The 16,831-nt window shown below is 39.6% G+C and overlaps 1 protein-coding gene across 3 annotated transcripts in view; it reads left to right on the plus strand.

The window, feature by feature from the left end:
* The window catches only part of MCM9 (minichromosome maintenance 9 homologous recombination repair factor), a 43,227-nt gene that overhangs the window by 981 nt on the left and 25,415 nt on the right, over positions 1–16,831 (plus strand). For all 3 annotated transcript variants that reach the window (XM_015858684.2, XM_015858685.3, XM_015858683.3), the window contains exons 3-7: positions 3,406–3,722; positions 5,470–5,551; positions 6,421–6,621; positions 7,785–7,910; positions 11,138–11,257. In XM_015858684.2, the coding sequence (XP_015714170.2) occupies positions 3,406–3,722; positions 5,470–5,551; positions 6,421–6,621; positions 7,785–7,910; positions 11,138–11,257 (846 nt within the window). The remainder of the gene's footprint in view (positions 1–3,405; positions 3,723–5,469; positions 5,552–6,420; positions 6,622–7,784; positions 7,911–11,137; positions 11,258–16,831) is intronic.

Below are 16,831 nucleotides of genomic sequence, written 5' to 3' on the forward strand. Positions count from 1 at the left end.
TGCACTGGTTAAAGGTTTGTTACAGGGTCGGGACTCAATTCGCAGTCTTCTTGTGAGAAACGAGCTCCTCAGACCAGGACCTGGAAATTCTAGAGGAGGGTCTACAGTTTCTAGCTGTTTTTGCCCCATGACTTCCTCATAGTGTGAACTAGCTTGCAGCTCCAAACATATTCCAGAATAGGCAGAGTCCAAAGTTTGAGTTGTCTTGCAGTTATATCTGAATTAGTTAAAATCTATGGTTAACTAGTAGTTATAAAACTACTTGTTGGAATGGACTGTTGAAAATAATTGTCATTACTAATGGATTTTACTGTTTTTTCAATACAAGTTTGCATGCCATTATTCTTCACTGTTGGGAAGACTTTGAGGTGAAGTGCAGGTTCTGAAGTTAAAACACCTATTGTAGGGCACTTGGTTTGATGATGACATGGTCCTGTCCTGTCATTGCTGACAGTGACTATTAGGAGCTGTCCAGTTAGCACAGGCAGGAGGTGGTAACCACTGTTTCCCTCCCTTGCCCCATGTTTGAGTGCTTTGTAATCATTTGTCTTTTGGCAGCTTGACCATAGAGACCATGCGCATGGCAGCCCCAGCTCTGTTTTGAGTAAAACCGAGATTTTGTGGAGTAATCTTTTTTAATTAAATAAGTGAAATCCCTGCTAGTGACACTGAGGGAGTAAATTGTTCCTCAACAGTCTGGTGATCTTCTGTGATGGAGTGACCAGCACCAGAAGATAAGAGAAGATCAGTCGATGTCATTTACCTTGTCTTCCTTAAGGCCTAGCCCTCCTCTCTCACTTCTGTGTTGGAAATATATCATTTTCATTGGTGGACTGTTAGAGAGATAAGGAATTCATAAGGAACTTCAGTAAGGTGGCCTTCTGGACTGTAAAGGCAGCTTGTAAGAAAGATGGAGAGAGACTTTTTATCGGAGCCTGCAGTGACAGGACAAAGGGCAACGTTTTTCAACGGAAGGAGGGCAGATTTAGGTTTTCTGTAAGAAATAAATTGTTTATTTCGAGGCTGATGAAACACTGGAACAAGTTGCCTGGAGGAGTGGTAGATGCCTCGTCATCTGAAGAGGTCAAAATCAAGTTGGGTGAGGCTTCGTACAACCTGATCTATTTTCTGCCCATGGCAGAGGATTTGGTACTATACAGTCTTTAAAGGTTCCTTCCAACCAAACCATTCTGTGATTGATTCTATGAATCATATTTGTGGGAATAAATGTATTTTTATCCAGTATGTTTCACTAAAAATGCTGACGCTAAAATGTAAACACCAGAAATATAATTACCTTGTAGCTCTCATAATGCATTTTGTCTGTGATTTTAGGGGGAAAAAAAAACCACACAACAGTTTTCTACCTGCTTAGATGCCATGCAGTTGGTGTACAACTGCAGACTACATGATGTGCAAGGATGGCCCCTGCGTTGTACAGAATATTGAAACACTCAGTTACAGAATGAAAGTAGGACCTAATGAAAACTTTATTTGAAGTGTTCTAGGATGCATTTCCAGGCTCGAGTTGGGGTGAGGGAAAGCTGTTTGGTTTATGTTAGGGATAAAAGTGCAGTCTTGGTGCACGTGTGTTGATGTGAACAGGATACCTAAGGAGCTCAGAGCAGGATGTGGGCAGTGTGAATAGGCATTGGTTGACAATGGGTGGTTACCCCTCCTTCCTTGAAGAGGGGACAAAGTGTAATTATCTGCATTTTAGCATTGTATGAATTTAATTGGGCCACTTCTCTTCTTGGTGCAAATCCATTAAAGGGTTTTTCCTTACCATTAGCCCAAGCACTCATGTCAGCTGTTGATAGCCACGCTGCTGCTGGTAGTTCAGTTTTATACGTTATTACTAACGCACTAAGGCTTATTCAAAGAGGCACGTACTCCAATAGTTTGTCAAGCAGTCTGATATAATCAGAGTGAAAGCTCCTTTTTTCCATGCCCAGCCTCCTGTCTTTTGCTATTCACTGCAATGTTCATAGTACATACCCTGCCAACGGGGCTGCAGCTCTCTCTGATGTAAGCTGAGAAACACTGGATTTTTATTTTTATTCCCTTTTGACTAAACTGAATAAAAACACAAACCCGTGGGAGAACAAGAATTTGTGGCAGGTTTGGAAGAGGTGATACATGGCTTTGTTACAGTCAACCAGAAAATTACTTTGTTTCCAGTTCTGATAATAGTTCATTTTTTTACCAAATTACTTCCGTAATTCAACTGTAATAAGCTTAATGTTTAATAATATTTTCTTTAAACAGAAGCAAAAAGTCAAACACTGCTTAAAAGCATCAAAGCAGAATGTTTCGTGTCTGAAACAAAAGATTTGATTTTGGAAATACCAAAGTAAGGACATTCTGCCTTTTCCTTAACAGCCAAAGCTACTGAGCAGATTTGACCTAAATACACAAATAGTGTTGGTCTCCTTAGAAAAATCATTTTCCAGCAGATTTATTATTTACATCTCCATTTTCTGTCTTTGTTTCGGAAGTAAAACTATAAGAAATAATTTTAAGATAATTAGTTTAAATTGATGATTACTAAATTCTACAGTTTCTTGTAAAACAACTTCTGAAGAGGCAGTGCATTCTTAAGACCATTCACTTTTATAAAGACCTTGCAGGCAGTTGTGTTAGACAGATCTTCCTCAGGCTTACAGCAGCTGTGCTGCTATGGTGCCCATACCAATGTACACAGCGGTGGGATCCACACACCACAGCTGGCTGTTGGGGTGGAGTTAAAGGAGAGGAGCACCACGAAAGTTTTATCCACCTGTGTGACCAGTAAAGTGACTTTGTTCTAGTTGTGTTGGTAACCCTTTTCTATTCTGACATTCTGTTTCTTGACATCTTCCATATTCTTCAGGTTTACTGGTGTGCAGGTGTGGATTTAAGGTCAAATGCTCATGTACTGTGACTTTAGGATTTGTTTAGATTTGAGAGTCCACACAAGATGCAGAACTGTGCTTTTTTTTAACCTCAGGAATAATTCTGAACAGCAGTTAAAGCATAGCTTTAACTTTAAGATGTACGTAATTCAGATAAACCAGTTGTGAATCAAGGATATTGGCAGATCATTTGAACTGATAGCTCTGAGAACATGAGGATCTTTTTTCATGAATGGAAACTGCATGTGACTACTAAGCCATTGACAAAAGTAGGAGAGTAAAATGGTCATATTTTCTGATTGTAATCAGCATCTGATGCTTTTCAGTGCTGAAGACCAACTAATCACATATATGCTGCAACAGATGAATTGTTGAATTATATATACCAAACAGCTATAGCTATAACTAGTATCAATAGGTCAGATATGTTTTCTAGTCTCTTTGTTTAATTGCACCGCAAGTATATGTCTCATGCACGTGGCCTCATGCTGCACATATTTTGATTTAACAGGTTTGCCCATTTGCCCTGAGCTGACTCGAGAGCACATTCCTAAGACCAGGGATGTGGGTCACTTCTTGTCTGTCACTGGGACTGTCATCCGTACGAGTCTGGTGAAAGTGCTGGAATTTGAGCGGAGCTACATCTGCAATAAGTGCAAACACATTTTTGTGGCTAAGGCTGACTTTGAGCAGTACTATGCTTTCTGCCGCCCATCAGCCTGCCTGAATGAAGAAGGCTGCAACTCAACCAAGTTCACTTGCCTCTCCGGAACATCCTCCTCCCCTACCAGCTGCAGAGACTATCAAGAAATCAAAATTCAGGAGCAGGTGAAATAAAGATTGAGAAAGGGATGTCGGGGTGGGGTGGGTAGCATGGTGTAGATGTCTCAAATATTAAAATAATGAACTTGCTAAAGAAGGTATTTGGGGGCTTAATTTCACTCTGGAGTAGGACATCTCCACTAATTTTAGTGAAACTGTGTTTCTGAATTAAGTTTATCCTGTTTTCATGTAAAACTTCTACATGCTAAGATAAGTAGAAACATTTTACAGGTTATTTAAGAGAGAGCTGATCAGCTTACAAGAAGTCAGAGAACCAAACTCTCAGAGATTTTCAGTCAGAGAGTTAAAAACCATAGGCACGTGTTGACTAGATTTCCATTATTAGGTACTAATTATATTGAAGATCATAGGAAACAGTGAAGGTTAGTACATGGATCAAACATCAGAGCTGAATCCTTCCGTCGCTACATGTGTTGTTCCTCTGAGTGCTGACTGAACGTGGTGTTGATGTTGTATGCTATTTCTAAGGAATAAAGCTAGCCCAGTGGTAGCCAAGGTCAGCTGTAGGGGCGCAGTATGGTCAGTACATGGTATCTGTAAATGTTGTCTTCCTTCAGTCAACAATCATATCAATAGTTACTGAAAATGTACTCCTCACAGAACTGAAGTTAGTCCTGAGTGAATGGCCTCAAGGACAGTTAAGCTGGAGAAGTGACAGGCAATCAGGACTCTTTTTACAGAAATATGTAAGACAAAACGGGCACAGGAAAAGCTACAGCATATGAAAATTGAGAATAAGCAGAGTAGATTGTATCCGATGTTCCTGTTTGTTTATATGCTCATAAGTCCTTGTTATGTTCTCTTCAGTTATCTCAGACTTTTCAGTTTATAAATAGTGGCCCTAATCTATATAATGTGTGTGTTACATACATGAAAACAAATTTCTGAAATAGAAATTGTACACTTCAAAGATCAGAACAGAAAAAAAGAGGGAATCAAACTATTGAAAATAAATCCTATGTTGCACGATTATTTTTGACATAGTTTCTGCAATATTTTTGTTTGTTTTACTACCTGACACAAAGATCTCTATGATGGGAAAGGAATGTGAGCTTATTAAACATGGTAGAGTTAAACCAAGAATGAGTTTCTCTCATTTTGTAATTACTGCTGTGACTGACTGCATGTTCCGCCAGTGCTGACAGTGATATGAACTGCCTGTGGCCATTTAGATACTACACAAGGGCGAATTACCCTTTCTAAGCATGAGGCGGTGAATAAATCTAGAGTTCTAGTATGTAAAATCCTATGCTGCAAAATGGAGAGGTACTTCTGATTCTTGTGCAGTGGATATTTTAACAAGCTTTAATTGTAAATTGAAAGATTTCTCTTTGGAAATAGTCCACAACAAGTCTGCATACTTTGAGAAAAGGAAAGAGAAACATTTTTGGTGGTTAGTGGCATATTTGTTGATATACACGCATCTGGTCATGTGCAATTTTAATTCTCAGCATCCCAGGATTGAGCACCTTCAGCTAATTTAATACTCCATTACTATCAACATCAAATTTCCATGTTTAAACTCTTGATAGCAGTAGCATATTTACAGTGTAAGTTCTACGAGGAAAAGGCAAGGACTGACCTCAGTTCGAGTTTCCTGTAGGTATGGTAAAGGTATAGGTCCTTTCCAACCTTGTGATTCTGTGATTCTATGATCTTGAAGCCAAAGTGGCAATAAATGACTTTTGAAAGGTACTATTCTTAATAAGTGCTATCCCTTCCTGTTTCCTAGGTTCAAAGACTGTCTGTTGGAAGCATCCCTCGTTGCATGGTGGTTGTTCTGGAAGATGACTTAGTGGACAGTTGTAAATCTGGTGAGGATATAGTGTACATTACATATAATGGTACCATACATATTTCTACTCTTCCATTTGAGATCTCTGCTGAGCCGTCTGTCAGCACTGAGGGTTTCTTTTAATGAGATATGTTTTTCTGTCATGTTGTTGATTCAGCTTAGAAGTTAGCATAGCAGTTGAAGACTGATCTAGAAAGCACTGTATAACCATGTGCTACTATATTAATTATTTGACAGATCAGTTTCAGTGCATCACAACACGACACTTATTGAAAGTATGGTAAGCTTGTGAGCACAAGAACCCCAAGCCATGGGGAAATGGATTGGGCCATACCTTTAATGTGATGTCTGTCTGTAGGTTTGGAACACTGTGCAAACTAATCTATCTAAGGAATGCTGCAGATGGATAAAGCTACTTGTCTTCCTAGAAGGAAGCTAATTGGTGAGAGGATGAATAAGAATGGACTAAAAATTCTTAGTTATATCCCTACAAGAAACTCATTGGTTTTACTGTCTGAGAACACTGTGGCCAGAAGGTTCACGTGTGATGCTGGTATTCTTCACATAAGTTATCAAAGGTTAAGTAAGTGTTTGTTCTTTTAGGAAACACAGTTAGATATAACTTAAAGAATTTAGAAGTAGGACATTGTAGCTTCCTACTACAGACAGAACGAATCTAGTTAATGTTTGTTTCAGACTTAAAAACTGCTGGATTGGTTTTTTTATTGCTGTTTTGTTTTTCTGTATTTTATTTTTTTTTTGTTGGTTTTCTTTTTAACTTTGTAACATGGAGTCTAAACTATACTATTATCCATTACAACAGACACATATTTGTCAGTTTTACCTTTCTTCTTTCTTTTTTCAACCAATCTTTGTTGTTACCCATAGGAGATGACATCACAGTGTATGGAGTGGTAATGCAGAGATGGAAACCTTTCCATCAGGATGCACGCTGTGACTTGGAGCTTGTTTTGAAAGCCAACTACATTAAAGTAAACAACGAGCAGCTAGCAGGTGTTGTAATTGATGAAGAAGTCCGCAAGGAATTTGAAGACTTCTGGGAAAAGCATAGGGATAATCCCTTAGCAGGTTAGTGCTTGAAAGCTTTAAAGTAGATGAAATCAGGAGTGGCAATACAATGACTGAGCATATCTTTCCCTGTATATTCCCACCACCAGTTCCTCCAAAAATGTTTTTTCCAGTAGAGGAATATAAAGTACTTATAATGAAAGATGTTTGGTACTATTTAAAAATTGTTTTTCTTTTTAGATTTCTGCTCAAGTGTTTTCTGGAATGTTTGTTAGCAAAAAAAATAAATAAAAATAATAATAAATAATAAAAAAATAGTTGCTTTATAAACATGAAAGAAAAAGCATATCCATTAGAAGTAGTGTAGACCACATATGTTTAGCGGTTGAGTAACATTGAGTTAAATCTTGAGTTATGCTGTGGTTGACCAAAGTTAGAAGTTTTTCATTTTTGGACAAAAATGTGTTAACTCCCTCAGAAGACCTCCACAAAAGACACTATGTATAAAGTCATTATGAGGTGCTTACTTATTTTGCTGGTACCATGTATTTATATCCAAATTTAAAACATTATGGTAGGAACTCAAAATTGGCTGCTTTGTTTTATTTGCCCTAGCAGTGGAATTAATGTATGACATTGATCCTGCGATCTCTTGTGTGCTGTTGGTATGAGAATCTCAAAGGGCAGGCCAACAAAATTATCATTGCAGATGGAAGTGTTCTTTTGCTCTTTGAGAATATGGAAGGAGAGGAGGAACACAGAAGAAGTAAAGTCATGATGTTGAGAAAATGAGCTGTGTTATGCCTGCATGGAGACATGTTTTCTTATTTTTCCTAAGAGTGAAACACAGCAGTTTTCAAGGGGGTATTTTGAAGTGTGGAAAAAATAAAGTTTATTTCTCCGCAGCCTCTACACTTGTTTGAAACAAAAGCAGTTGTGTGATGGCATTTTGTTAGGGCCTTTTTCCAGATCTTCCATCCATCCATTCCTTAAACTGTAATAGAATTGGCATTACTGCCTGTGACAATGGAAGATTTAACTTAAAAATTAAGAACATTTGGATAAAAGGATCATTTGAGTTTCATTTAAAGAATGAAAAAGAAAGAAGGAGAGAAAGTAAAGCAGACCCAGTTTTTTGTCAGTGCAGAGATAATCCATATCCATGAGAAATGAAGTTTTACTCTTAGTGCAGTGCTGAGTACCAATTTCTGCTCATGTTCTAGGGAGGAATGAAATTTTGGCCAGCTTATGCCCTCAAGTGTTTGGATTATACCTGGTGAAGCTGGCTGTAGCCATGGTGCTTGCTGGTGGTGTGCAGAGGATTGATGCTACTGGAACTCGAATCAGAGGTTAGTATTGCCTCTGATAGTGTCTTGTGTACTAACAATCATTCCCATTGCTGTTTTCACTCATATTCTTCCTTCTTCCCAAATTAGTAAGGTTTCAAATGCCTAATAATTTCATTTCTGAGTTATTTTTTATTAATACTAAATATTCTTCCAGAATCTCAGATAAATCATAGAATCACCAAGGCTGGAAAAGACCTCCAAGATCACCCAGTCCAACTGTCCACCTGTCACCAGTAGTTCTTATTAAATCATTTCCCTCAACACAACATCTAAACATTCCTTGAACACCTCCAGGGTCAGTGACTCCACCACCTCCCTGGGCACAGCCTGACCACTCTTTCAAAGAAGCAGTATTTCCAAACATCCAACCTGAATCTCCTTTGGTGCAACTTGAGGCAATTCCTTCTAGTCCTATCACCAGTTACACAAGAGAAGAGGCCGAACCCCAGCTCACTACAACCTCTTTTCAAGTAGTTACAGAGAGTAATAAGGTCTCCCCTGAGCTTCCTCTTCTCCAGACTGAACAATCCCAGCTCCTTCAGCCACTCCTTGTAAGTCCTGTGCTCCAGACCCCTTGCCAGCTTAGTTGTCCTTCTCTGGATGCACTCCAGACACTCAGTGTCTTTCTTGCAGTGAGGAGCCTAAAACTGGACACATTACTTGAGGTTGTGACCTCACCAGTGCTGAGTACACAGGTACAATTACTTCCCTGCTCCTGCTAGCAACACTATTTCTGCTAAAAGTCAGGGTGCCATTGGCGTATTTGGCACCTGGGCACACTGCTGGCTAATGTTCAGCTGAGCATCAATCAGTACCCCCAAGTCCATTTCCTCTACACAGTCTTCCAGCCACTCTGCCCAAGCCTCTAGCACTGCCTGGGGTTGTTGTGGTCAAAGTGCGAGACCTGCCACTTGGTCTTCTGGAAGTTCATCCCACTGGCCTCAGCCCAGCAATCTAGCCTGTCCAGATCCCTCTGTAGGACCTTGCTGCTATCATATTCACACTTCCTGCTATCTTGGTCTCCTTTGCAAGCTTACTGAGGGTGTATTCAATGTCCTCATCCAGGTCATCAGTAAAGATATTGAAGAGAACAAGCTCCAGCTCTGACCTTTGGGGAACAGCACTTGTGTCTGGTTGCCAACTGCATTTAACTTGATTCACTGCCACTCTCTGGGCTTAGCCCTCCAGCCAGTTCTTTGCCCAGCAAAGAGTGTATCTGTCTAAGCCATGGGCTGCCATCTTCCTCAGGATGATAATGTGGGAGACAGTGTCAAAGGCTTTGCTGAAGTCAACCCCTATTCCAACCTACCTCAGTTCCCCAGGTGCCTTTACATAATAGGCTTGAGGCCCTCAAACCTGAGAGAGATGGTGGGTGAAGATGCAGTGGGAGGTCCATCTACAAGGATGACTAGTTTGAAGCAGTTGACTTCATGTGTCAAGACTGCCTCAACCAGGAAGGAATGAAGGGTGATTGCCGCTAGCAACTATCTTCTGAGAGGAATGGAGGGCCCTATATGTCAGCCTGACCCTACCCAGAGGGAGGTGTGCTGCCTCCCTGGGGCCAGGGTCAGGAATATTTCTGGAAAACTCCCCAGTCTGATCTGCCTTTCTGATTATTACGCTATATTAATAGTTCAGGCTAGCAGTGATGAGGTTGCTAACAGAAGCCTGAGGGTTATAAAAAATGACTTCAGGGACTAGGGCACTTAGTTAATGGAGCAGGCATGCAGGTAGTTTTCCTCTTCTTCTTCATTAGCAGGGGAGGACACAGAAGAGCAGGAAAACCCATCTTATAAACACATGGCTCAGAGGCTGGTGCAAACACAAGGATTTTGGTTCCTTCATCATGGGGTGGTCTGCTCAGCAGCTGGCATGATGTCTGCTGATGGGTATCACCTCTCTCAAAGGGAGAAATGGATCCTTGTCCAGGAGCTGGCAGGGCTTGTGGAGAAGGCTTTAAAATAGATATGAATGGGGAAGAGAATAAAACCAGGCCTGCTAGAGATGAGCTCAGGGAAATGATAATGAGATCAGAAGTGAGGCAAGGGGCACAGCTGAAGTGCATCTATGTCAGTGTACACAATGTGGGCAACAGACAGGAGGAGCTTGAAGCCATTGTGTGGCAGGCAAACTATGTCTCAGTTGCCGTTACAGAAACAGGAAATAAAAAGGATGACTGGACTTCCTCTTTTTATTTTAATTGTTTCCAAATAAAATCAGGTAAAAACATATGTTCAGGATTCCATTAGGTGGAATATTAATGGCAATTTTTTTAGCTCAAACACTGACTTCGCTTTTTATTATATAAGTGATGTTTTGAAATTATTAATAGTAGAATATTCCCGGTGATATTTGGCATCAAAGGATGGAATATTATTTTCTTAATATGGATCACTATAGTACACCGAGAGGAAAATTTAAAGGATTCATTTTACTTTCTAATGTCAGAGTTTTCCATCTGTGATTGTCAGCACTTCTCATTTAGGTCTGTTACTGCAAGTTGTCCACCTGCTGGTTCTCCCTCTGTTGTTATTAGATGGCAGATATGCCATGTGCCAGGCAGTACACAGGTCGTACTCTATGTAGGTCATAATAATTCTGAAGTAATATGAGTGTGTATACAAATACAGGATCTTCTTAGTGCTCCAGCAACGAAATAAAATTGAACTGAAGTTGTAATAATGTTTTGTGGATGACAACATCACTTTACTGAGATTGTAGTATCCAAATAATTTACTATATTAATTACACTGTTTTGGAATCACTGAATTATGTAACTGTTGGTGATATAACAATATTAGGTAAGAAAAACAACCTGATGATTTCATTTGATCATTTTGCAGTAATTTAACTAACTGAGTAGTGAAAACATAACTAAGCCCTGGTATCCTTTTGTTTTATGTTAAAAAGTGAGCTGAATCTAAGGAAGGAGCATTCTAAAATGTAAGAACTTGCATTACAGAAGTTTAGTCAAATACCTGCTGTTATTTTTAAAATAATTCATTATAACTATTTGGTTTGGGTACAGCAGTATGATTGCGTGCTTTTATTAAATGATATATTGATCTCACTCTGTAAACAGTGCAGTCTTATACAGAATTGCATGTTGTCGTGTTTATGTAGTGCTAAACGTAAGATGAAGAATTAGGAGTATTATTTAACTCATTTTGCATATATTTTTCTCTGTACATGTACTACCTACTTCTATGTCAATATTTTCCTCCCAGGCGAATCACATCTTCTGCTAGTTGGAGACCCAGGAACAGGGAAATCTCAGTTTCTCAAGTATGCAGTAAAGATTACACCGCGGTCTGTGCTTACTGCAGGAATTGGCTCTACAAGTGCAGGTATGTGCTTCTTCGGTTGCAAGTAGAAGTCTTTGTAATGTACTCCAAAGCAAATAGTGTAGAGAGGCCTTTTACCTCTGGATTTCAGGTTGTATGAGTACAGTTTAAGCAAAAAACTGCTTGTGGAGGCATGCCATGTCTCTGCAGAAGGGCAGTCCTGTTTGTTCTGTATCAGTGAAACAGCACGATGAGTTTCTAACAGGTGATGCCCCATGATTATGCCCCATTATGAGCCCCATCCAGGTGTATCTCTCACTGGTTTGCTAGGAGAAGATGATGTGGATCTATAGTTTTAGTGTTCTTCCCAGCTATGACAAAAGTGACATCTTTCCAGAGCTCACTATGTGTGGTGTGCTAGGATCATGTGGTTTTCCCTGAACATATATATTCAGGGGAATACATGTTCTTCTGTTGTTCTATATATTTTTGGCTGGGTGCTAGTTTGATGTCTGCTTCTTTTCTGGAAGTGTGCCCCTGAGCTGAGGAACTATTTCTGATACATAAAAATGCCTTCATAGAGCAAGGTTTATTTAAAAAATAACACAGTCAATTCTTTAAAAAGAACCCTCCAACAACCTGTAAATACGTCCTAGATGCCTCTGAATGCTTAGGTATCTTTACAGACTCTTCAGTGGACAATATGTTGGCTCAGATCACCTCTGCAAATGACTTTATTTGAGCAAATGACTATATTACTAGTACATTCACAGCTGTGAAATAATTAAGGACAAAAATGAAAAGGTTTCAGCTGGTGTGTGTATCTTAAATGTTTCTCAGATACCACTGTTCGCTTTACGTTTGGAAACAGCATTATTTATTATACATAGGAAAACCAGCTAATAAATCTTTGCCAGTTCTGAAGCTATGAGTATGTGTGTGCTGTGTCTTCTGTAGCTTTGGAGCTAGGACAGCTATTTCAGTGGTAGTGGAATGAGCATGTACGCTCTTGTTTGAAATACACGTGCCTCTGATTTTCCACTCAAACAATTGACAAATATGTCTGAAGAGAAACTAGAGAGAACGTTTTGGCTCAGCATAATGCTATATCTACATTTTGTTCTGTGTTAAGGACTAAGAACAGGCTGGATTATTAAAATTTTGCCCAGGGACTGGCACTGACCTAGAGTAAAGTTTTGTCATGAATTTCATTGTGATCTTGCCTTCTTTCATTGGGAGTAATCTCCCCATGTCAGCTGCTCTTGGTTTCTAATGTTGCTGTTGCCTTCTGCACCACATTTCCCACTTCACCTTCGTTTTCTGTGTGGTCTGGTTTATGCTATGACAGCTGTGTTCAAAGACACTTCCCTGAAAACCAATATGGTAGTTTACAAGCTTATAGTGATACACATGCAATAGAATCAGCTGTAATTATGTGTGGAGATAAATAGTTTCGTCTCACAAAAGGATCGTTCTAGATCTTTAGATCATCTGCATTTCACTTTTCCTTATATTTTAAAAAAGCACTCGATCTCCTTCACTGTCCTGAAATCTTACTGCAGGTGTGTCAGATTTCTGCCTTGAAATTCTTAAGAACCCTTATCATGAGTGAAACTTGAGTACCTCAACAGAAACCCAAACCACAGTTCAATTGTAGAAACGGTCTTCATCATTAGAACTGCTGGACTAAAGCATTAATTTCAGGCCCAAGAGTTTGGGTGTAGTTTGAATTATTTTCTTTGGTCTCCTATTCAAGGAGTGTCTTATTAGTGTTTTTGGAGGGGTACCTGACGTTGATTTTTGTCAACTTGCTGTTCATGCAGAAGCACCAAATGACAAGTTTTGAGTACTATAAGATTGTGTTAAATTTCTTGTCATAACTTCACTCTTCAAATAACCAATTTCTACTTTCTCATTGGAGGAGACTCCTAATGGATGTTTTCTCCTCCACAGTAGAAAGACTAATCTGTAAGTTCCACTTCCTCCTATTTCCCTACATTATATAGGAGTAATCTGGAATGCAGTTTAAATCCTGACTCTGATTACAGCCTGCATATGCCAAAAGACACATTCATAAATTGGTAAAGCCCTGGATAAGCTAAAAGTTGTCTTATATTTCATAGTATCATAGTCTCGTTTGGGTTCCTTTTTCAGAGCAATCTGCCAGTAACTCACCAAACTGTGCTAAGATCTTTTACATTAACATATCTTGTATCTGCTGCCCATCTGGTAACTGTTTGGGAACACTGGGATTCTTCTTCCAAAACTGACTGTTGAATCAGTTTTCCATTTTTCCATACAAGCATTTCTTGGTGCCCGGATGTAATACTATATAATTAATGCACTTGTTGGACTAAAACTCCTTTTGTTTTCTGCTCTACCTTAGGAAATATTTCATTTTAGATCCATTATGATTCTTTGAGGTCCTGCAGTGTCATCTGCCTGCTGCAAACATGTTGCCCTATCTAGACCTAACTAGAATTAACTTTGCAGAATTGCTGAAAAAGCATTCCATCTCTTTAGCTTCATTTACTGTCAAGCCCCCTGCTCTTTCAAACAGGTTTCTGCTTCCCCCAAGGCCTTTTAAACAAAATCTGTGCTTCATAAGATGTGTTTTGCTGGTTTAGAAAGCATGATCCAGGCTAACACGCTGTTTTGTTTTATTGTTATTATCATTTTTTCAATTGAACCAGTATTGAAGATCTTCATCTTTCTTCATCCTTCACGGAGAGGCTCAAGTTGACAGCTTGCTGCAAATAACTTTTCCAAAGGACAAGTAATCCATTCTATCTGTGGGTAAAAACAGAACCTTACTCTAGGTAGCATGTTGAGTTTACTTGTTTTACTAGGTTGCCTTTCTTGCTAACATGCAATATAGGTTTTCTGCTGATAATTATCTCCAAACTTATGACTTTTATGAGGAACCAAGCTTTATTCCTTTGTCATCTCTTCCATTAAATTTGTCATCCACAAGGTCAACCCACATGCAGCAACTCAGTGGCAAAAATTTCCTTTGAGAATAGAGGACTTTCTGATTTGTAAGCAAAAGATGGGAACCACCTATCTCACATTATGTCTACAGACTGTATTTTCTGAAGGCCTGATTCATTCTTTCTGCTTCCCATTTGAGAGTGACAGGTAGTCGTTCACATGCCCTTAATTTATCAATATTGGTACATACATTTCCAGACTTACTGAAGATAACAAAGTCTCTATGTTTCCACCTTACTACTGAGTTTAATTGTTTTTCAATTCTCATAGCTATAGTTCTGCTTGTGCGTATTTGGATGAGATAATCACTAGTAGGAAAATATTTCCTTTTCCTCTGGAGCCCGAGATTTGCAGCAATCATTTGAGTGTTTGACTCCATAGGGGTTGCAGCCCACGCATGCCTGCTGCTGGTGGGTCTGGAGCTCGTGGGCACTCAGACCACAGTCATGCTGACATTTTTTGGTGCATACTCGGCTGTTGAAATTTCTGGAGAGTTGTTCAGTCTGCAGATGGACTGCATCAAGAATTTTGTGAACTGTGTTCAGAACAGCTTGTCTAAAATGTGGGAGACTATCAGCTGTTTCTCCTACTCTCCAATTCTGTACAACATGCCCTCCTGAGCTGTATAAAATACAGCCTTCTGGCCTCTCTTCTTACAGCCCCTACAGGGCCCCCTCAGAGTACTGCCTTTTGTTGACATTTTGCAAAGTCTATCACTGTCCGTATAGATGCCAATAGCATTTTGGTACTATTCGCTCCTTCAGAGCTCTTCAGTGAAGGCAACAAACTCAAGGGTAAACAACCATTTTTCTTCTTGTAGTAAGCCTTTCCCTGCTACAAGGTCTTCAGATGCTAACCATTCTCTCTTACCATCCAGCTCTTAAGAAGAACTTTAGCTGGGACCATAAATACAAATGAGAAGGCCTAGCATGAGCAGTCCCCCATACACTGTCTGCCATTATAGGTAGTTGTCTGATGACCCTGAGCAGAACCCTCCGGCAAGCAACAAATGTAACACACCATCTCCAGCCCAAACTTCTTTCGTGGCTCTCAATAGAACTTAAGAATGTGGCTCACTAAACTTTCAGGCCACTGTCTTGAAGACTATTTGATGTAGGCGAGTAGCAGGGTAATAAAGGAAGTGAAAGGTCTCCTGCAGTTGTCCATACAGAAGTCACAATATTTAGTTACTCTGCTCTTTTCTGTCTCTCATAAATGAGGATTAGTGTGGAGTGTGCATGCATAAAGTTTTTTTTCTTTTTTCTTCCTTACCACCAGTTTTGGATGGCAGTGAGCAATCTTTATATATATGCAACTGGGCTAGCCTTCAGTCAGCTGACTTCAAGAGAATCAGCAGTTGAGGCCCTTCAAAGAAAAATAATGGATTGTCACATTGTCACCTTTGTCTGAGTTGTTTCAGGAGTACAAACTGCAAGGCAGGCTGTAAACTAAGTGACCGTGGTTACTGTAGCTACGTTCTGAGCCCTGAAGATAGGAAGAAAGAGAAGTATCCTCAGTGGTGTTTTGCAGAGCCATTAGGGAGGTTACACTTCACCAGTCTCCCTGATGGAGCTAGAGTAATTCGCCCCCTTCCAACTCTGAATGTCTTAGTAATTCAGATTGGAATAATGCATGAATTAATCACAGTGACTGTAAGATTAAGGGACAGTGCTTGTGGGTGTGTTTTTTTTTCAAGCTAGACAGAAAAACAACCTCATCTTTCATCAGTAATAGGGCCTTGTGTGATCCATCTGTTTCTTTGTATATGAAAAATCTCTGATGAATATTATGACAATCTTCTAATGGAATTGAGTACATCTATCTAGCTGAGGTACAAGTACAGTGAGATGTATCACTATTCCTGTCAACAGAATCTGCAGCATTCCCTTGAATGTTGATGGTTTATGCAAATTGAAGTTTGTTGGTAAGTAAGTGAACTTGCCTTCAGCATTGAAATTGTGGTGTTCTGCTGTCAGTGCTACCTATGTTTGCTAAGCAGTCCTGCTGTCCTGAAAAGTTCAAAGAGACAAGACTTTATAGAGGTGCAGTATATTCACTCTGTCTTTTAATGCCACTGATTTTGTGCTTTGATGTCACCTGGTCATTAATTCTAAAGCATCTGGAATACTCGAATTCCTTATTTCTGGAATATGGTTTTACCAGGAAACGTGGCAAATACAGAAAACAGTTTGTATGGACTGCTAAGATCTAGACAGGCTTGAAGAAAACCTGAGAGCCCTCCTACCTACTAGAAAGCATAGAAAGACCACTCCTCTCAAAGACTGTGAGATGCTCTCAGAGTGGGTATGGTGGTTTTTCTGCAGTTATCACCAAACACAGCATGGCAGTTCTTTTTTCTGCACCTGATGGGTCAGCTATACGTAGTGTTTGTATCGCTGAGGGGCTGCCATGTTGTGCTGCAGCATTATGCCATCTGCACCCAAGTTCACAAGTACAGATGACCCTTTTTGTTTCTAAACAGTGCATCTTCACTTTCTGAATTTCTCTAAATAAACTAACTGGCTTGCAGGCTGATTGATGTAGTTTTGCTCACCATGTTTTGTAGTTGTTCTGCAATGGCAATAGCAGTTTATTTCTTTCTCTCACTGTAGTATATGCTTCTAAAAATCCTTTGTGCTACTGGTG

This window comes from Coturnix japonica, chromosome 3, assembly GCF_054131305.1.
Source record: "Coturnix japonica strain WE chromosome 3, WE-NBRP24, whole genome shotgun sequence".
Classification (NCBI taxonomy): Eukaryota; Metazoa; Chordata; class Aves; order Galliformes; family Phasianidae; genus Coturnix; species Coturnix japonica.